General features: G+C 42.6%; 1 protein-coding gene across 1 annotated transcript in view; it reads left to right on the top strand.

The window, feature by feature from the left end:
* Positions 1 to 23335, top strand: part of dcc (DCC netrin 1 receptor) — a gene marked incomplete at both ends in the record, with an annotated part of 262383 nt that overhangs the window by 196053 nt on the left and 42995 nt on the right. Inside the window, 4 exons of the mRNA XM_079234864.1 lie at positions 91 to 156; positions 7120 to 7282; positions 9118 to 9341; positions 9987 to 10103. Coding sequence (XP_079090990.1) covers positions 91 to 156; positions 7120 to 7282; positions 9118 to 9341; positions 9987 to 10103 — 570 coding nt within the window. The remainder of the gene's footprint in view (positions 1 to 90; positions 157 to 7119; positions 7283 to 9117; positions 9342 to 9986; positions 10104 to 23335) is intronic.

Genomic DNA, 23335 nt, shown 5'->3' with positions numbered 1-23335 from the left:
ACTTTTCCATCTTCATTTCAGCTGTTTTCTATTTATTTTGGTCTTTTTTGTTTTATTCCTGACGTTCCTGTTTATTCCTCCTGTGAGCAGGAAGAGGAGGAGACCACGCCTACTGGCCGTCCGACACCAACCCCATTGACAGGAGCAGCATCAACGGTAACACACACACACACACATGGCATTACATGTGGGTTCATTCTTGGACTCTACCTCCTGCATTAAAGCAGCGGAGTGATGCTCTCTCCTCCGTCACGTCTAGCTTCCTGTAGCGACTCACCGCGCTGCTGATTTACAGTCCGTTAGGTCGCTTCCTGTTTCCTCGTCGTGTCGCCGCCGGCAGGAACAAAATTAATTAGATCCACTATCTCGCCATCAATCAGTGTTTTCACAAACTCAAGACTATAATCTTCATGGAGGAGCAGCAGAGTGTTGTGGCGCATCCATCACCCGCTCGTGCTTTTTAATATAATGTCGAGAACAACAATAACATTATGATGATCATTCTTGAGGACGATGACAGGGCGGAGCGTGAGCTTCCCTCAAGACTGACACTAATGTTACGGGGTGGGGTACGAAAAAGCAACAGTTAAAAAATTATATTTATTTACAAAAAAACTAAGGATGAGCCTCCAACAGGCCGAGAGGAAAAAAGGTGGAAGAAACAAAAACAGGAATCAAAAAACGGACAGGAACAAGACTCACGAAGACCCAGAAATCCGACAGGACAAACACGGTCCACTCACACTCAAACACTCAGTCCGATCCCACACTGGGGCAGGAGACAAGCAGGGGTTAAATACACTGGGGAGGGGAGGTGATGGACACACCAGGGAACAATCAGGGACAATCACCAGGGGCAGGAAGTGCAGGAAACAGAGGACACACAAGACAAGGACTACAAAATAAAACAGGAACACAAAACACACCACATCATAACAACTAACCCCCCAAAAAGAGCCAGTTTTAATGTTATTATTAATATGAGCTATAATTCCACTTTTATCTTAATATTTCCTATGATCCAGACAAGAGCACAATGGGATTTGTTCCATTGGATTTTGGATTATGGATTAAGCTCTGCAGGAAACAAGAGTTTAGAGTGTAAAGGCATCAAATGAAGTGAGTTCTACCACAGAGCTGAATGCAGCCGCCGAGCCAAAAACCCTTTGAAGTTAATGCTGACGGTAATATTCATGTAGAATCAATCGTATACACACGCCAATGCTATTTCTAAAGCTAATGATTATACTTGTACTAATGCTAGTATTAATGCTAAAAGTACTGACACTGATGCTAAAGGAAACACAATGCTAATGCTAATATTAATGCTAAAATTACTGACACTAATGCTGAAGGAAACACAATGTTAATGCTAATATTAATGCTAAGAGTACCGACACTAATGCTAAAGGAAACACAATGTTAATGCTAATATTAATGCTAAGAGTACTGACACTAATGCTAAAGGAAACACAATGCTAATGCTAATATTAATGCTAAGAGTACCGACACTAATGCTAAAGGAAACACAATGTTAATGCTAATATTAATGCTAAGAGTACTGACACTAATGCTGAAGGAAACACAATGTTAATGCTAATATTAATGCTAAGAGTACTGACACTAATGCTAAAGGAAACACAATGCAAATGCTAAGACTGCTGCTGCAAATAAGACTGAAGCTACTGCGAAAGCAAACAATACAAATCATGAACCATAACTGTCTCCTCACTTCTGTTTAAGAACAACTGTCCAGTTACCCAGTGACCTCGCCCAGAGGTCAGAGGTCAGGGTCTGAATCTGGCATTGATTCAGTGTCTCGCTGAAGGCGTGTGTGTGTGTGTGTGTGTGTGCGTGTGTGTGTGTGTGTGTGTGTGTGTGTGTGTGTGTGTGTGTGTGTGTGTGTGTGGAGGGTCTCTGCAACATTTTGTCAGTGCTGCTGCTTCCAGAGTCGATCATAAATCCGTCCTCTCTGACCTTTGACCTCCTGGGGCTTCATGGCGGGTCAGCGAGGTCAAAGCCTCGTTCATCACCTCCGTGTTTCATCTTTAACGACGACCTCGCTTTTATCGCCGATCTCACGCTCGCTTGAAAAACGACCGTCTGGAATATTCCACACCGGTCTCTTTCCAGCAGGCCGCCACGTTGAACCGTCTACACACACAAGAACACACACAAGAACACACACAAGAACACACACAAGAACACACAAGAACACACACAAGAACACACACAAGAACACACACAAGAACACACACAAGAACACACAAGAACACACAAGAACACACACAAGAACACACACAAGAACACACAAGAACACACAAGAACACACAAGAACACACACAAGAACACACACAAGAACACACACAAGAACACACACAAGAACACACAAGAACACACAAGAACACACACAAGAACACACACAAGAACACACACAAGAACACACAAGAACACACACAAGAACTCACACAAGAACACACACAAGAACACACAAGAACACACAAGAACACACAAGAACACACACAAGAACACACAAGAACACACACAAGAACACACAAGAACACACAAGAACACACACAAGAACACACAAGAACACACAAGAACACACAAGAACACACACAAGAACACACACAAGAACACACAAGAACACACACAAGAACACACACAAGAACACACAAGAACACACAAGAACACACACAAGAACACACAAGAACACACAAGAACACACACAAGAACACACACAAGAACACACAAGAACACACACAAGAACACACAAGAACACACAAGAACACACACAAGAACACACAAGAACACACACAAGAACACACACAAGAACACACACAAGAACACACAAGAACACACAAGAACACACACAAGAACACACACAAGAACACACACAAGAACACACAAGAACACACAAGAACACACACAAGAACACACAAGAACACACAAGAACACACACAAGAACACACAAGAACACACACAAGAACTCACACAAGAACACACACAAGAACACACAAGAACACACAAGAACACACACAAGAACACACACAAGAACACACACAAGAACACACACAAGAACACACACAAGAACACACACAAGAACACACAAGAACACACACAAGAACACACACAAGAACACACAAGAACACACACAAGAACACACAAGAACACACACAAGAACACACAAGAACACACACAAGAACACACAAGAACACACAAGAACACACATAAGAACACACAATAACACACAAGAACACACACAAGAACACACACAAGAACACACAAGAACACACAAGAACACACACAAGAACACACAAGAACACACACAAGAACACACAAGAACACACACAAGAACACACACAAGAACACACACAAGAACACACAAGAACACACAAGAACACACACAAGAACACACAAGAACACACAAGAACACACACAAGAACACACACAAGAACACACAAGAACACACACAAGAACACACACAAGAACACACAAGAACACACACAAGAACACACACAAGAACACACAAGAACACACAAGAACACACACAAGAACACACACAAGAACACACAAGAACACACACAAGAACACACACAAGAACACACAAGAACACACACAAGAACACACAAGAACACACACAAGAACACACAAGAACACACACAAGAACACACACAAGAACACACACAAGAACACACAAGAACACACAAGAACACACACAAGAACACACACAAGAACACACAAGAACACACACAAGAACACACAAGAACACACATAAGAACACACAATAACACACAAGAACACACAAGAACACACACAAGAACACACACAAGAACACACAAGAACACACACAAGAACACACACAAGAACACACACAAGAACACACACAAGAACACACAAGAACACACAAGAACACACACAAGAACACACCCAAGAACACACAAGAACACACAAGAACACACACAAGAACACACACAAGAACACACACAAGAACACACAAGAACACACAAGAACACACACAAGAACACACACAAGAACACACACAAGAACACACAATAACACACACAAGAACACACAAGAACACACAAGAACACACACAAGAACACACAAGAACACACACAAGAACACACACAAGAACACACAAGAACACACAAGAACACACAAGAACACACACAAGAACACACACAAGAACACACAAGAACACACACAAGAACACACAAGAACACACAAGAACACACACAAGAACACACAAGAACACACAAGAACACACACAAGAACACACACAAGAACACACACAAGAACACACACAAGAACACACAAGAACACACAAGAACACACACAAGAACACACAAGAACACACACAAGAACACACACAAGAACACACACAAGAACACACAAGAACACACAAGAACACACACAAGAACACACACAAGAACACACACAAGAACACACAAGAACACACAAGAACACACAAGAACACACACAAGAACACACAAGAACACACACAAGAACTCACACAAGAACACACACAAGAACACACAAGAACACACAAGAACACACACAAGAACACACACAAGAACACACAAGAACACACACAAGAACACACAAGAACACACACAAGAACACACACAAGAACACACACAAGAACACACAAGAACACACACAAGAACACACAAGAACACACAAGAACACACACAAGAACACACAAGAACACACACAAGAACACACAAGAACACACACAAGAACACACAAGAACACACAAGAACACACAATAACACACAAGAACACACAAGAACACACACAAGAACACACACAAGAACACACACAAGAACACACAAGAACACACAAGAACACACACAAGAACACACAAGAACACACACAAGAACACACAAGAACACACACAAGAACACACACAAGAACACACACAAGAACACACACAAGAACACACACAAGAACACACAAGAACACACACAAGAACACACAAGAACACACACAAGAACACACAAGAACACACACAAGAACACACAAGAACACACATAAGAACACACAATAACACACAAGAACACACAAGAACACACACAAGAACACACACAAGAACACACAAGAACACACACAAGAACACACAAGAACACACACAAGAACACACAAGAACACACACAATAACACACAATAACACACAAGAACACACAAGAACACACACAAGAACACACACAAGAACACACAAGAACACACACAAGAACACACAAGAACACACACAAGAACACACAAGAACACACACAAGAACACACACAAGAACACACACAAACATACATAATACAATGCAGTGGAACAGAACTCTATGATTCCACAAGGGCAGTGAAACACGTGCACAGGTAACAGTATGATGTCATATCCTGTGTGATGTCATATCCTGTCTTCAGGGCGTGAGCAGAGTGGTTGGAGTCAGCAAAGGTTCAGAGCTGTTTACAAATCACCTGAAAGGAAAGAAGAAGAAAGGAGAAGGATACTTTTGGAAAAAAGGAAAGAAAAGAAAGTGATATTATGGCCTCTGTGCTGCAGCTGTAAGCCGTGATGGATTGTGGTCTTCATTGAGGGAGACTGGAGAGAGAGAGAGAGAGAGAGGGAGGGAGAGAGAGAGAGAGAGGGAGGGAGAGAGGGAGGGAGAGAGAGAGAGAGGAAGGGAGGGAGAGAGGGAGGGAGGGGGGAGGAGAGAGAGAGAGGGAGGGAGAGAGGGAGGGAGAGAGAGAGAGAGAGAGGGAGGGAGGAGAGAGAGAGAGAGGGAGGGAGAGAGGGAGGGAGAGAGAGAGAGAGAGGGAGGGAGGGAGAGAGGGAGGGAGAGAGAGAGAGGGAGGGGGGGAGGAGAGAGAGAGAGGGAGGGGGGGAGGAGAGAGAGAGAGAGTTCCTCCATCTCTCCTCTCCTGGCCTTTCTCTCTCTCTTACCCCTCTCTGTCACACAACACACACACACACACACACACACACACACACACACACACACACACACACACACACACACACACACTCCTGCCTCTCTCTAGCTTCCCCTCTCCCGTATTCTTCTCCCGTGTTTCCTATTCTCTCTCTCTCTCTGCTCCAAGGTCGAGTTAATGAATGACAGAGCTTGTCATCAATTCCCCTTTCTCCCTTTACACCTGTCACACACACACACACACACACACACACACACACACACACACACACACACACACACACACACACACACACACACGGCGTATTGATTGTTACAGCAGCATCTTTGTGTTTTCAGTCGACCACTCAGGGTTTTATTTCGAGTGTTCAGGTCCTCACATGTTTTTATCCCTCTGTTTGAATAAGAACTGTTGTGGAATGTATTTTAATCAAAAGCCTTCAACAAGGTGGATTAAGAGGATCATGGAGATTACATGCATTATTGCAAAGACCCTGTATTTATGATTCAGTTCAGCATTTCATAATGCAGATAACAGGCTAATGAATGAATGAATTTCAGTCTTTACTCCCAATCTCATAATAAAATGTATGAGCTTTTAAAATACAGTATCCTCTCCACGACGGAGTATAAACTCAACATCCTCCAGGACGCCAGTGGACGCCAATATTTAATGAAATAATGAAATACAATTGGAATTTTACATTTCTGTGTCTGTGATGAAAAAGATAAATTCAATAAAAAGTGTAGCTAGATTAAGAAATATATATTTGTGTACTCCAAGCTTCGCTTTTTGTTCTTGTTTTTATGTGAAATACATCAAATCAACTATTGTGAGATTTTTGATTTATGTAGAAACCAAAGGACATCAAACAAGACAACATCTGACATGTTTTAAACGTGAAGCTCCCGTGTTGGTGCTCAGCTCACTGAAGTGATCACTGTCACGTCGAGGCTCAGCGCTTCAATGGACCGTCAGCGTTGACAGTGATTGCACTGAGATTGCAAAATGAGTTTTTTTACGTTTTTAATTTGCAATGCAAACAAATCCATTAATTCAATCCATCAATTAATGTCATTTGAATAATTAGAATCATAATGATATCAAAGTAAAACCCTCACCTCACAGTTAATCTATGCGTACTTTTCCTGTTTAATCCGCTCCCCCTTCTCTTTGATGTGCGTTCCAGAGTCTCCCATTGGTCAGATGCGTCCGCCGCACGGCAGCGCCACGCCCCAGAAGAACAGCAACCTGCTGGTCATCATCGTGGTGTCGGTGGGCGCCGTCACCGTGGTCGTGGTCGTCATCGTGGCGCTCATCTGCACGCGGCGCTCCTCCGCCCAGCAGAGGAAGTAAGGCGCTGCGCTGCTGCCGGGGGGACGGGGGGCCGGGGGGCCGGAGGGCCGGGGCGCCGGGGGGCCGGGGGCACGGGGGGCCGGGGGGTGCCGGGGGGGCCGGGGCGCCAGGGGGCCGGGGCGCCAGGGGGCCGGTGGGCCGGGGGGCCGGGGACTCTTTCAAAACGTCTTTAACCCAAACCAGCCCAACAGATCATCAAGCCTGTTGGGAACGCACACATTCTTTTAGAGCCGTGCCACGGCTCTAAAAGAATGTGTGCGTTCCCAACAGGCGGGAAGGCCCTGACCTGAAGTGGCCTTCATCCCTCCTCCTCTTCCTCTGAACCCATCCATCCTCGTCTGTTAATCCTCATCCGGCTGCAGCGCTGTTTGGAGGCAGTTTTTAAATTCATCTTCTAATCCGGTTTGCCGTGTTTTGATCCTTGTTGTTGCACTAATCCACGCTGAATATACTTTCACATTGCAGTCCTGGTTGAACACCTATGGTAATAATTAATCCTTTATTATACATGCATAAGTATATAATAATGACAGCAGGTGTGGTTTAATGCTGCAGCACCTCGTTAGAGTCAGACTTAGAGTCACTAGTAGAAAACTATAAAGAGGAAGTAACTACATTATTATCATAGTATGGTTATTGCCCATGAAAATTAGTAAGTATTATCTGATTAAAGCCTATTATTATTATTATTATTATTATTATAGATTAGACCCTGAGTATCATTTAGTAACCCAGTAATTCAGTAAACATCTGTTTAATACTGCAGTACATTTCAGGTGATATTCTTCATTAGTCTGTTTTAAAGTTATTTAATGATTCTACTGTATTTCCAGCAGCATTGCTCTGCGTTGCTCGAGAACTTTTCCATCTGCTGGTTCCTGAGGTTTCAGATCTCATTATTTCATGTTTGTCACATTTTAGTTTAATTTTATATTTGAAGGATTCCACAATCAAGTTCAAACGGTGTTATTTCATTTTCTCGTTTCTGGAATATCCATTTGGTTTCATTCCATAATCCAGTTTGTAGCATTTCAGTTGGCATTGTTTTGCCATGTTTGACCGGTCTCAGTCTTTATAATCCAGTTTAAGGCTATTTTATAATCCAGTCCATGAAATTGCAAAGCGACGGTGCAATCCTCTTCCTCCTCTTCCTCCTCTTCCTCCTCATCCTCCTCTTCCTCCTCTTCCTCCTCTTCCTCCTCATCCTCCTCTTCCTCCTCTTCCTCCTCTTCCTCCTCTTCCTCCTTTTTTCCTTCCTCTTCACGTCGCTGCATCTCCTCCGTGTAAATTGTGGCACAATGAGCAATTCAAAAGGTTCATGTTCATGTTCTGCTGGGATGTGGAGGGTTGCCTAGCGACATGACTCTAGTGGCAGGTTATTTAGAGGCCTGGAAAAGTCCTTTATTCATGTGTTCATGTCGTTCATTTACGCTGAGTTTGAAATAATGAATATGCTTTTAAAAGAAAGACTCAAAATATAAGCAGGCATACATACAGGCATCTATATAAATGTTTATTCTTTTAATCAAACTATTGTCTCATTCATTTGAGTCATTTAAGGTTTACTGTATGCTTTGTATTCTCATTGTTAGTTTAAATACTACATTTACTCACTTTTTACTGTTTACACCCAGACTTCACTAAATGTTTGTCATGACATTTGGTTTAAAGTCATGGATCCATTGGTCACAATGTGTCTGAACCCTGCATTAAGCAGCGTTCCAATGGATTCCACAAAATGTTTGTAATGGAAATTTGGTTTAAAGTCATGAAAATCCATTGGTCAAAATCTGCCCCACTGACTGCCTCCCCTGTCTCGCCCCCTGTGCAGGAAGAGAGCGAGCCACAGCGCCAGCAAGCGGAAGGGCAGCCAGAAGGACCTGCGGCCGCCGGACCTCTGGATCCACCACGAGGAGATGGAGATGAAGAACATGGAGAAGGCTCCCAGCGCGGCGCCGTCCGGACACGACTCGCCGCTGCAGTCCTGCCAGGACCTCCCCCAGATCGCACACAGCCAATCAGAGAGCCAGATGGGCAGCAAGAGCAGCCACTCAGGTACAAGAAGGATCCAGTCACTTACTCATCCACGTATCCATTTGTTTACATGTACCAGTTAGGGCCCGAGCCCCGAGGGAGTCAGAGCGGAGGACCTATTGTTATTTTGTCGCTTCTTATTATTCTTCTTCTTATTATTCTTATTGTATTGTGCAGGGAAAAGAGGGGCTTGGGCTAAAGCTACATTTTTCAAAATGTTCACACCGATCGGAATCGCCGAAAATTTTAATCGGATTGGGGTGTCGGGCAAAAGTCGGAAAAAATACCTTGTTTTATTTGATCATCTTTATCAAGTGTATTTCACATTATTTATTCACTTTGCTTTAAGTTTGGGTGTCTCCCTTCAGATGCATGTATCATGTCAGGGTTCATCTCGATGTTGCCTGGCAACATCAAAATCTAAAATTAGAAATTGCATTCATAATATGCGCGCTAAAACAAGTCTATTTTTCTTCATTTCTATGGTGCTGATTCATTTATATCCATTATGAGTCTGATTACATTATCTGTGCAATGAAGCCTCTATTAATTATTAGATATCTAAATAATTCCTCCCAGTGGAAAGTAGTTAGCTGAGCTGAGTTAAAAGTCTCTGTCAGCGGCCTGAAGAAGAGAGAACATGCTGGGATGTTTTTGGCGTTCCAGGAGCCGACGGCGACGAGGCGTCCAGCAGCATCTCCACTCTGGACCGCTCCCTGACGGGCAGGAGGGGCACGCGGGGCAAGATGATGATTCCTATGGACTCACAGCCCAGCAACACGCGTGAGTACCGCCACGCCTCCGTTAGCTCAACGTGTGCAGACAGAGGAAACCTGCTTTGAGCTACATGCTAACATCAGCATGCTAACATGCTCTCAATGTCAACCAATGCCTATGCTGATGGTGAGCAGGTTTACTGTTTACCATATTCACCAGGTCCGATTAGCGCAGTGGTTCTCAAACTAGAACTTTATTTGGATTTGACCTGATTGTGTCACTATGGGGCCATTCGCTGGGCGGGACTCAGTTGGTTGAGTTGTATAGTTACTAGTTGTTCAACATTTCACTCAAAGCACCACACGTACATGTGGCAGTAGAGAAGGTCTGGACCAAAGAGGTGTGAGTGTTGACCTGTCTTTGAGCTGACGCCTAACACCAACCGGTTGCTCTGCATTGTTGCTCTCTTTTAGGAGATGTTTCTGAAGCAACCATTGATGCTTTTAGGTGTTTGTGAATTGGCTCCTCTTTCTTTTGGGATCCTGCTGCTCTAGTATGAATACTTCCTTGTTTCCATATTGTGAGTTTGATGCCTGACAACGGTTTATGATCGAAACGTCACATCTTCAGTACATTTAGTGCTTTCACACGGACGTGAACTAGCCCAACCCCATTTAATGTGTTACCACGGTGACGTCCGATATGGTTCGTTAGATGTGGTTAGTTATAGATGGTTAGTTAGATGTGGTTAGTTAGATGTGGTTAGTTAGATGTGGTTAGTTATAGATATGGTTAGTTAGATGTGGTTAGTTATATGTGGCTAGTTAGATATGGTGAGTTAGATATGGTTAGTTATATGTGGTTAGTTATAGATGGTTAGTTAGATATGGTTAGTTAGATGTGGTTAGTTATATGTGGTTAGTTATAGATATGGTTAGTTAGATGTGGTTAGTTAGATATGGTTAGTTATATGTGGTTAGTTATATGTGGTTAGTTATAGATATGGTTAGTTAGATGTGGTTAGTTATATGTGGTTAGTTATAGATGGTTAGTTAGATATGGTTAGCTAGATGTGGTTAGTTATATGTGGTTAGTTATAGATATGGGTAGTTAGAGATGGTTAGATAGATGTGGTTAGTTAGGTATGGTTAGTTAGATATGGTTAGTTATAGATATGGCTAGTTAGATGTGGTTCGTTAGATATGGTTAGTTATAGATATGGTTAGTTAGATGTGGTTCGTTATAGATGGTTAGTTAGAGATGGTTAGTTAGATGTGGTTAGTTAGGTATGGTTAGTTTGATGTGGTTAGTTATAGATATGGCTAGTTAGATGTGGTTCGTTAGATATGGTTAGTTATAGATATGGTTAGTTAGATGTGGTTCGTTATAGATGGTTAGTTAGATATGGTTAGTTATAGATGGTTAGTTAGATGTGGTTAGTTAGATATGGCTAGTTAGATGTGGTTAGTTAGAGATGGTTAGTTATATATATGGGTAGTTAGAGATGGTTAGTTAGATGTGGTTAGTTAGGTATGGTTAGTTAGATATGGTTAGTTATAGATATGGGTAGTTAGAGATGGTTAGTTAGATGTGGTTAGTTAGGTATGGTTAGTTAGATATGGTTAGTTATAGATATGGCTAGTTAGATGTGGTTCGTTAGATATGGTTAGTTATAGATATGGTTAGTTAGATGTGGTTCATTATAGATGGTTAGTTAGATGTGGTTAGTTATAGATGGTTAGTTAGATGTGGTTAGTTAGATATGGTTAGTTAGATGTGGTTAGTTAGAGATGGTTAGTTAGATATGATTAGTTATAAATATGGTTAGTTAGATGTGGTTAGTTATAGATGGTTAGTTAGATGTGGTTAGTTAGAGATGTGGTTAGTTAGAGATGGTTAGTTAGTTAGGTTAGTTAGATATGGTTAGTTATATGTGGTTAGTTATATGTGGTTAGTTATAGATGGTTAGTTAGATATGGTTAGTTATATGTGGTTAGTTATATGTGGTTAGTTATAGATATGGTTAGTTAGATGTGGTTAGTTAGATATGGTTAGTTAGATGTGGTTAGTTATATGTGGTTAGTTATGTGTGGTTAGTTATAGATGGTTAGTTAGATATGGTTAGTTAGATGTGGTTAGTTAGATATGGTTAGTTAGATATGGTTAGTTAGATGTGGTTAGTTAGATATGGTTAGTTAGATGTGGTTAGTTAGATGTGGTTAGTTATATGTGGTTAGTTATAGATGGTTAGTTAGATATGGTTAGTTATATGTGGTTAGTTATATGTGGTTAGTTATAGATATGGTTAGTTAGATGTGGTTAGTTAGATATGGTTAGTTAGATGTGGTTAGTTATATGTGGTTAGTTATATGTGGCTAGTTATAGATGGTTAGTTAGATATGGTTAGTTAGATGTGGTTAGTTAGATGTGGTGAGTTAGATATGGTTAGTTAGATATGGTTAGTTAGATGTGGTTAGTTAGATATGGTTAGTTAGATGTGGTTAGTTAGATGTGGTTAGTTATAGATGGTTAGATGTGGTTAGTTAGATATGGTTAGTTATATGTGGTTAGTTAGATGTGGTTAGTTCGAGATGGTTAGTTAGATATGATTAGTTATAAATATGGTTAGTTAGATGTGGTTAGTTATAGATGGTTAGTTAGATGTGGCTAGTTATAGATATGGTTAGTTAGATGTGGTTAGTTAGAGATGGTTAGTTAGAGATGGTTAGTTAGATGTGGCTAGTTATAGATATGGTTAGTTAGATGTGGTTAGTTAGATGTGGTTAATCCTCGACCAGGTTCTTCTGTACGATGTCACGGTTCTTCCTGTTGCTGCATGGACCGTCACGTGACACTTCAGTTCGTTGTCTTAGGGTGATGATGATGATGATGATGATGATGATGATGATGATGATGATGATGATGATGGTCACACGGTTCATCTCTCTCTTCCTCTCTGTCTGTCCCCAGGTGGTTGAGATGTAAAAAGACTTTGTGCAAAAGGGAAGTTGAGGGAAGAGAGAACACACACACACACACACACACACACGCACGCACGCACACACACACATACACACACTTTCCCACACAGATAATTAGCCTGACTCAGAGGGGAGAGAAGATCTGAGGATGAGTGAATGAGGAGAGGAGGACGAGCAGAGAGAGAGAGAGAGAGAGATGAAGAAGAGATGAGAGAGAGAGAGAGCTGAAGTTCAACTACATTTTCAGTTTCATATTCTTTATTATCATATGCACAACATTGAACATTGAAGTAGACGCTGACAGTGGAAATATTAAACTTTAGGATCCTTCTGACAAAGCGATATATATATATATATATATATATATATATATATCTATATATATATATATATATATATATATATATCTGTGTGTCCTTATCCCTGTCACTTCCTGTAGTCTGCGATCAGCTCTTTGGTTTTGCTGGCTTTGAGATGCAGGAGGTTGTGTCTCCATTGTGTGAATGGGTTCATAAATGTGTGTGTGTGTGTGTGTGTGTGTGTGTGTGTGTGTGTGTGTGTGTGTGTGTGTGAGTCTAGATGAATGAAACATGTGAAGCTTGTATTTGTACTTTGAATTCACATTATTGTTTGTCTATTGATCCAGTTTAAGGTTCTCCTCACAGCATGTGAAAGGCGTGTCTGCTGATGAGATGGTGGCGGTCGTATCTGTGTGGATAGATGGAGTGTGTGCAGCACAGAGAGGCTGCATGTAACACAAGGGGAGGACCAGCTGGGCGTGTGTTATGACAACATCAAAGAGGCTGAATATCCACAGAAACCACCTGTGAGAGCATTCTGCTGCTCAGCAGAGAGGAGTCCCTGTGGTCCAGAGAGTCTGGAGCCTGCAGGGCGGCTTCGCTGCACAGAGTTTTCACCCCGGGCCACAGTGTGTCCCACTGGCGACTTCCTGCGTCTACGCTAGTGCCCTCAAAGAGTGGTGAGAGGGCCGGCTGCTCAGCGCGAGCAGATTACATGCAAAGTCAATGCACAGACGCCAATGGCTGCGGAAAAGCAAATGTTCCACCGGGTGTCAATTTGCGCTGCCGTTGCTGAATCAAGCTGCTGCTGGTCCTGAAGCAGCGCTGCTAGCGGCTTCATTCAGACGCTGTTGTGGGACTACGGATAATATTATATATATAAACATATATATATATAATATTATGAACCCAGACACCATGGAGTTTGATGTTCCCACGTATGTGGAGTTTACACAACAAGTATAAAGCAGAACTAGTGGTTATTTCCATGGTGGATGAAGGAAACGGTAACTGTTTTTACGGAGCCAAGCCACGCCCACTTGTTGATTCTGTGCACAGGGCATCCTTTGTGCATGTGTATGTGAGGTACTGGACATTCAACAAACTCCAATGGAAACAGATCCCATCGTCGTTAGACGCTCATCGCAGCGGATGTAGTGTTAAGAGAGAGTCGGGGAGAGGGAGGTGCTGGATGAGGACCTCTGCTGATGGGGCCGGGTTCGTATCCTGAGCTTTACCAAAAGTTGAGTTACTTCTACTGACGCATGATGTCACATGACGTTGTGTCCCTAGCGATGCGTCACAAGTGCACTTATGTTAAGCGACTCTTCTGGACGCCTCTCTGCTGCTGTGGTCTCTATTGTAGTGACTGTTAGTGGGCACTGACCTGATCTCCCTTTGCAACAGGGATCCATCCCTCTACCCAGAGCCACCTGTCAGTGTCACGTCTGTAGCATCACAGCCATGAGCCGGAGAGGCATCATCTGATTACTGCGTGTGTGTGTGTGTGTGTGTGTGTGTGTGTGTGTGTGTGTGTGTGTGTGTGTGAGCCGTCGCATCCCCTCTGAGATGAGACTTCATATTGTAAGTACCCGCTCTCCGTCTGTCTGAGACCATCTCTGTCCTCCTTTCTCTTCTTCTGTGGTGTTGTTTCCTGCGGTTGTTGAACTGAACCACGACAATGAGGTCACAACGCGGGCGTTCCCTTCTGGAGCGAGTCAGCGGGCGACGAGCCCTCCTGTGTGCATGGAGGTGTGTGTGTGTGTGTGTGTGTGTGTGTGTGTGTGTGTGTGATATGTGGGTCATGCGAGGCCTTCAGGCTCCTCCTGCAGCAGACCTGTCCTCCACTGAGAGACTCTGCTTCCTCTCTCTGGTTCACTTTTATTTGATCTTTTTTCCTCAAAGTTGCGTGAGGAAGACTTCCTGTTGCACGATGAAGACGTACAGTCATCACCCAGCGTCTCTTCTTAATTTAATATAATTTCATTTTAACATATTTTTACAACAGAACACCACTCCATCTGGTCATCCTTCACTATGTTTTTACAAACCCATTCTATTAATATTCATATTGTTGTCTTTTTTAGCCTGAAACCCAAATGAAACCCACGTACATGCATACATATGTCTATGTATTGTCTTTTTATTTAATATAATAATATTTATTTAATAAAGAATAATACAAAATTAAAAAATAATAATAAAAAAAATAAAAAATAACATCTTTTTGGACACCGAATCAGTGATGGACAATTTAGCCCAACATTTTATCAAGATTAGTTTTTTTTATATCAATTAATCTTGATAATTATCACAACATATGTTTAATAATAATGAAGCTCAATGTACAGTTTAATCCATTGGACAGAACCCAAAATTATGTTTTATAATAACAATTCAGGTGTGACCCAGAAGAGTCTCACAGCTGAGTCATCGGCTAAAACAAAAGGAGCATCACAGAGTGCATATTAATTTACATAGGATGGACCCAATAAATCAGACATGTGGCCTATTTGGGGATACTTATCTAATAGTTGTTCATGAAATAACTATTCAATCTCCGTTGTGTACGTAGATACTTCACCATGCAGACTGAAACATTTGAGCAGCATCTTGGTTAAAAACCAACGATGAGAGTTTGCTTTCATGATCACAGAACACGAGTCCATCAGAGACAAATGAATGTGAACATTCCAGCTCTACCTCCTTTAAGTGAAGGCTACAACTCATTGAGTGGGTCTGGACAGCATTGGGCTTGTCTTCAGATGTGCTTAATGAAGACAGCTAATGGATGAATGTACACATAACTGCATGTTTATGGTAAAGGAACTACTCTCTGCTCGTATACGTATTCATGTCAATAACTGGTAGTTGTGAAATGAAGCGAGCTCTGAAGAGTAAAAATAGATGTTTATCCTTCTGAAGTGGAGTAATATTACAGGATTGAACCAAATGCAACAAAATGAGACCCAGAGGATTGTGTTCATCTCAGAGAGCCTGCAGGGTCCGCTCTGTTTGTCTCTCTGCCTCTTTGTCTCTCTGCCTCTTTGTCTCCTTGTCTCTCTGCCTCTTTGTCTCCTTGTCTCTCTGCCTCTTTGTCTCTTTGTCTCTCTGCCTCTTTGTCTCTTTGTCTCTCTGTCTCTCTGTCTCTTTGTCTCTCTGTCTCTTTGTCTCTTTGTCTCTTTGTCTCTCTGTCTCTTTGTCTCTCTGTCTCTTTGTCTCTCTGTCTCTTTGTCTCTCTGTCTCTTTGTCTCTCTGTCTCTTTTTCTCTCTGTCTCTTTGTCTCTCTGTTTCTTTGTCTCTCTGTCTCTTTGTCTCTTTGTCTCTCTGTCTCTTTGTCTCTCTGTCTCTTTGTCTCTTTGTCTCTCTGTCTCTTTGTCTCTCTGTCTCTTTGTCTCTCTGTCTCTTTGTCTCTTTGTCTCTATGTCTCTTTGTCTCTCTGTCTCTTTGTCTCTCTGTCTCTTTGTCTCTCTGTCTCTTTGACTCTTTGTCTCTCTGTCTCTTTGTCTCTTTGTCTCTCTGTCTCTCTGTCTCTTTGTCTCTCTGTCTCTTTGTCTCTCTGTCTCTTTTTCTCTCTGTCTCTTTGTCTCTCTGTCTCTCTGTCTCTTTGTCTCTCTGTCTCTTTGTCTCTCTGTTTCTTTGTCTCTCTGTCTCTTTGTCTCTCTGTCTCTTTGTCTCTCTGTCTCTTTGTCTCTTTGTCTCTCTGTCTCTTTGTCTCTCTGTCTCTTTGTCTCTCTGTCTCTTTGTCTCTTTGTCTCTATGTCTCTTTGTCTCTCTGTCTCTTTGTCTCTTTGTCTCTCTGTCTCTTTGTCTCTCTGTCTCTTTTTCTCTCTGTCTCTTTGTCTCTCTGTTTCTTTGTCTCTCTGTCTCTTTGTCTCTTTGTCTCTCTGTCTCTTTGTCTCTCTGTCTCTTTGTCTCTTTGTCTCTCTGTCTCTTTGTCTCTCTGTCTCTTTGTCTCTCTGTCTCTTTGTCTCTTTGTCTCTATGTCTCTTTGTCTCTCTGTCTCTTTGTCTCTCTGTCTCTTTGTCTCTCTGTCTCTTTGACTCTTTGTCTCTCTGTCTCTTTGTCTCTTTGTCTCTCTGTCTCTCTGTCTCTTTGTCTCTCTGTCTCTTTGTCTCTCTGTCTCTTTTTCTCTCTGTCTCTTTGTCTCTCTGTCTCTCTGTCTCTTTGTCTCTCTGTCTCTTTGTCTCTCTGTTTCTTTGTCTCTCTGTCTCTTTGTCTCTCTGTCTCTTTGTCTCTCTGTCTCTTTGTCTCTTTGTCTCTCTGTCTCTTTGTCTCTCTGTCTCTTTGTCTCTCTGTCTCTTTGTCTCTTTGTCTCTATGTCTCTTTGTCTCTCTGTCTCTTTGTCTCTTTGTCTCTTTGTCTCTCTGTCTCTTTGTCTCTCTGTTTCTTTGTCTCTCTGTCTCTTTGTCTCTCTGTCTCTTTGTCTCTCTGTCTCTTTGTCTCTTTGTCTCTCTGTCTCTTTGTCTCTCTGTCTCTTTGTCTCTCTGTTTCTTTGTCTCTCTGTCTCTTTGTCTCTCTGTCTCTTTGTCTCTCTGTCTCTTTGTCTCTTTGTCTCTCTGTCTCTTTGTCTCTCTGTCTCTTTGACTCTTTGTCTCTCTGTCTCTTTGTCTCTTTGTCTCTCTGTCTCTCTGTCTCTTTGTCTCTCTGTCTCTTTGTCTCTCTGTCTCTTTTTCTCTCTGTCTCTTTGTCTCTCTGTCTCTCTGTCTCTTTGTCTCTCTGTCTCTTTGTCTCTCTGTTTCTTTGTCCCTCTGTCTCTTTGTCTCTCTGTCTCTTTGTCTCTCTGTCTCTTTGTCTCTTTGTCTCTCTGTCTCTTTGTCTCTCTGTCTCTTTGTCTCTCTGTCTCTTTGTCTCTTTGTCTCTATGTCTCTTTGTCTCTTTGTCTCTCTGTCTCTTTGTCTCTCTGTCTCTTTGACTCTTTGTCTCTCTGTCTCTTTGTCTCTTTGTCTCTCTGTCTCTTTGTCTCTCTGTCTCTTTGTCTCTTTGTCTCTCTGTCTATTTGTCTCTTTGCTTCTGTTTCTTTGTCTCTTTGTCTCTTTGCTTCTGTCTCTTTGTCTCTTTGCTTCTGTCTCTTTGTCTCTCTGTCTATTTGTCTCTTTGCTTCTGTCTCTTTGTCTCTTTGTCTCTCTGTCTCTCTGTCTCTCTGTCTCTTTGTCTCTCTGTCTCTCTGTCTCTTTGTCTCTTTGTCTCTCTGTCTCTTTGTCTCTCTGTCTCTTTGTCTCTCTGTCTCTTTGTCTCTTTGTCTCTCTGTCTCTCTGTCTCTCTGTCTCTTTGTCTCTTTGTCTCTCTGTCTCTCTGTCTCTTTGTCTCTCTGTCTCTCTGTCTCTTTGTCTCTCTGTCTCTTTGTCTCTCTGTCTCTTTGTCTCTCTGCCTCTTTGTCTCTTTGTCTCTTTGTCTCTCTGTCTCTCTGTCTCTTTGTCTCTCTGTCTCTTTGTCTCTTTGTCTCTCTGTCTCTTTGTCTCTCTGTCTCTTTGTCTCTCTGTCTCTTTGTCTCTTTGTCTCTCTGTCTCTTTGTCTCTCTGTCTCTTTGTCTCTCTGTCTCTTTGTCTCTTTGTCTCTATGTCTCTTTGTCTCTCTGTCTCTTTGTCTCTTTGTCTCTTTGTCTCTCTGTCTCTTTGTCTCTCTGTCTCTTTGACTCTTTGTCTCTCTGTCTCTTTGTCTCTTTGTCTCTCTGTCTCTTTGTCTCTCTGTCTCTTTGTCTCTTTGTCTCTCTGTCTATTTGTCTCTTTGCTTCTGTTTCTTTGTCTCTTTGTCTCTTTGCTTCTGTCTCTTTGTCTCTTTGCTTCTGTCTCTTTGTCTCTCTGTCTATTTGTCTCTTTGCTTCTGTCTCTTTGTCTCTTTGTCTCTCTGTCTCTCTGTCTCTCTGTCTCTTTGTCTCTCTGTCTCTCTGTCTCTTTGTCTCTTTGTCTCTCTGTCTCTTTGTCTCTCTGTCTCTTTGTCTCTCTGTCTCTTTGTCTCTTTGTCTCTCTGTCTCTCTGTCTCTCTGTCTCTTTGTCTCTTTGTCTCTCTGTCTCTCTGTCTCTTTGTCTCTCTGTCTCTCTGTCTCTTTGTCTCTCTGTCTCTTTGTCTCTCTGTCTCTTTGTCTCTCTGCCTCTTTGTCTCTTTGTCTCTTTGTCTCTCTGTCTCTCTGTCTCTTTGTCTCTCTGTCTCTTTGTCTCTTTGTCTCTCTGTCTCTTTGTCTCTCTGTCTCTTTGTCTCTTTGTCTCTCTGTCTCTTTGTCTCTTTGTCTCTTTGTCTCTCTGTCTCTTTGTCTCTCTGTCTCTCTGTCTCTTTGTCTCTCTGTCTCTTTGTCTCTTTGTCTCTTTGTCTCTCTGTCTCTTTGTCTCTCTGTCTCTTTGTCTCTTTGTCTCTCTGCCTCTTTGTCTCTTTGTCTCTTTGTCTCTCTGTCTCTTTGTCTCTCTGTCTCTTTGTCTCTCTGTCTCTTTGTCTCTCTGCCTCTTTGTCTCTTTGTCTCTTTGTCTCTCTGTCTCTCTGTCTCTTTGTCTCTCTGTCTCTTTGTCTCTTTGTCTCTCTGTCTCTTTGTCTCTCTGTCTCTTTGTCTCTCTGTCTCTTTGTCTCTCTGTCTCTTTGTCTCTTTGTCTCTCTGTCTCTTTGTCTCTTTGTCTCTTTGTCTCTCTGTCTCTTTGTCTCTCTGTCTCTCTGTCTCTTTGTCTCTCTGTCTCTTTGTCTCTTTGTCTCTCTGTCTCTTTGTCTCTCTGTCTCTTTGTCTCTCTGTCTCTTTGTCTCTCTGTCTCTTTGTCTCTTTGTCTCTCTGTCTATTTGTCTCTTTGCTTCTGTTTCTTTGTCTCTTTGTCTCTTTGCTTCTGTCTCTTTGTCTCTATGCTTCTGTTTCTTTGTCTCTTTGTCTCTCTGTCTCTCTGTCTCTCTGTCTCTTTGTCTCTCTGTCTCTCTGTCTATTTGTCTCTTTGCTTCTGTCTCTTTGTCTCTCTGTCTATTTGTCTCTTTGCTTCTGTCTCTTTGTCTCTTTGTCTCTCTGTCTCTCTGTCTCTTTGTCTCTCTGTCTCTTTGTCTCTCTGTCTCTCTGTCTCTTTGTCTCTTTGTCTCTCTGTCTCTCTGTCTCTTTGTCTCTCTGTCTCTCTGTCTCTTTGTCTCTCTGTCTCTCTGTCTCTTTGTCTCTTTGTCTCTCTGTCTCTCTGTCTCTCTGTCTCTTTGTCTCTCTGTCTCTCTGTCTCTTTGTCTCTCTGTCTCTTTGTCTCTCTGTCTCTTTTTCTCTCTGTCTCTTTGTCTCTTTGTCTCTCTGTCTCTTTGTCTCTCTGTCTCTTTGTCTCTCTGTCTCTCTGTCTCTTTGTCTCTCTGTCTCTCTGTCTCTTTGTCTCTCTGTCTCTTTGTCTCTCTGTCTCTTTGTCTCTTTGTCTCTTTGTCTCTCTGTCTCTTTGTCTCTCTGTCTCTTTGTCTCTCTGTCTCTCTGTCTCTCTGTCTCTTTGTCTCTTTGTCTCTCTGTCTATTTGTCTCTTTGCTTCTGTTGCTTTGTCTCTTTGCTTCTGTCTCTTTGTCTCTATGCTTCTGTTTCTTTGTCTCTTTGTTTCTCTGTCTCTTTGCTTCTGTCTCTTTGTCTCTCTGTCTCTTTGTCTCTTTGCTTCTGTTTCTTTGTCTCTTTGCTTCTGTTTCTTTGTCTCTTTGTTTCTCTGTCTCTTTGTCTCTCTGTCTCTTTGTCTCTTTGTCTCTCTGTCTCTTTGTCTCTTTGCTTCTGTCTCTTTGTCTCTTTGCTTCTGTCTCTGTCTCTTTGCTTCTGTTTCTTTGTCTCTTTGTCTTTCTGTCTCTTTGCTTCTGTCTCTTTGTCTCTTTGCTTCTGTCTCTTTGTCTCTTTGCTTCTGTCTCTTAGCATGGTCAGGGTTAGCATGATGTAGCTGCACCTCACCACATGAATGTGTTCTGGTGATGAAGTTGACCCTATAGACTCAGTTCAGCAACACAACCACCTTCCATGATCACACCTCTTGCTTTGCGTTCTGCTCTGTGCTGTTTGAGACACATTTATTGAACTCAAAGCTGATGAGGGATAAATAAAGATGGTACAGGAAGTGTAGCTCGTTGGCAGGAGGGACCGATGCAGAGGAGAGAGAGGATCCTCTGGTCCTGTCTACGATCAGATTGTAGCCTGGATTCACATTTCATGTCATTTAGCCAGAGTTACCAACTCTCACGGTTTCGCCGTGTGACACACGCTTTTGCATGTTTTCACACGCACTCACGCCACACAACCAATTTCTCACGGCAAAAAAAAAATTCAGATTTTGGGCCGAGGCGCTTTCGTTCCTTTTCAAACTCCCCGACGAGAGATGGCGCTAAGGAGCGCATCTGTATCTTACGGCCGCGGGCATCTTGCGGCCCGCGGCTCTCCCAGTCTGGCCCGCGTGAGGTCAATCAAAAATGAAAAATAAATAAATAAGGTGCACGCCATGAATGCAATACAAACAGCACTGCTTTTACTTTGAAGGCGATTTATTTATGTGTGCGCGCACGCGCGCGCCTCCCAAGGAGCCTCGCGCTGCAGTCTCCGCCTCCAGATTGAACATTAATCGCGCAAAGCCGCCGCGGATCTGACCTGCGGTCTGATCCACTATGGCAGAGCACAGGATCACTTCTGGATCTTCACTCTTCTCTCAAAGAGGAGAACGTTCCTCATGAGGAAAGATGCTCAGAAGATGTTGGTTCTCTTTGGATCTACCGACATGAGAACAAACATTCTAGTGATGAAGTTCAACAGATCAGATCCTCTCTCTGATACCTGTCTGCTGTCCTTCATCTCCACCTCATTCAACCAGACTTCATGCTCTTGTTCAAGCAACACAGACTGGACTGTTCTCACTGAGTAAGAACAACTGAACTGGAAAACATCAAAAGCACTTATTGCTTTTGTTTGAAGTTAATAAATTGCTGGTCTTTAACATACATATTTAAGGTACGGTTTACATTTTTGTTAACTTATTTTCATAGCCTTATTGTAACATGTATTCTTACCAGTAGCAGCTCAAAACAATATAATTTATAGTTTTTTAATAAGTAATATTATTAATAACATTCATATTGAGTTAATTGAATTAAGTTCAGACTATTGGTCGGCCCTCCACAACGGTCCAAATTTCTCATGTGGCCCCTTGGGAAAATGAATTGCCCGCCCCTGGACTAAGGTATGTTAATGACATGTGGTTCCCAAGCGCTCTTTGGTAACGTGGTTGATTATGTTACTGTCATCTGTCCATCATCGTATAAAGACCGCCCTGACAATTTGATTGGTCCGAACAATTTTTGATTTTGGATCATTTCTCCCCAACGGAGCAGTGCCAGACCGAACTTCCAGACCTCAAATGTTGTGGGCGGGGCTAAGTTCGGCTGGTACCAGGCTACATCTTTAGCATACCACTAGCAAATCCACTAGAATGCATGAAATAACATCTACTTAAACCAAAATGTCCTGGGGGTGGACCATCAGCTATGTCTTTGCTTCACAGAATGTAACCAATGTTGTCCATCTCCAGTAGGCCGCCCCTATCAACGACTTTAGGCCCCACAAACCACCAGAATGCAGGGTACAACATGGGTACAACATGGGGACAACATGGGTACAACATGGGGACAACATGGGGACAACATGGGGACAACATGGGGACAACATGGGGACAACATGGGTACAACATGGGTACAACATGGGGACAACATGGGGACAACATGGGTACAACATGGGGACAACATGGGCACAACGCCAAATTCATTCCAATTTCTTGATATTTGAGCCACTAACGTGTGTGGCTGCGTGCGCGGCAACATTTTGGTCACCCCCGACAAAATCTCACTCCAAGGTTTTTTGAAAAGTTGGCAGCTCTGATTTAGCTGAGGCTTCTATCCAGAGCGACGTACACGTATGACCGTAGACGCAGCAGCGCGGATCACAGCCTTTAGCCTGATGGTCATGTGTTGCTGCTAGCAGATCTTTATGCTACTGTCACCGGCGCGCTGCTAACGCTGCTAATGCTGCCAACGCTGCTAACGCTGCTAACGCTGCTAACGCTGCTAATGC

The sequence above is a fragment of the Taurulus bubalis genome (assembly GCF_910589615.1).
Source record: "Taurulus bubalis genome assembly, chromosome: 19".
Classification (NCBI taxonomy): Eukaryota; Metazoa; Chordata; class Actinopteri; order Perciformes; family Cottidae; genus Taurulus; species Taurulus bubalis.
Note: the sequence above shows the minus strand (reverse complement) of the source record. Positions and strands in the feature narration are given on the sequence as shown.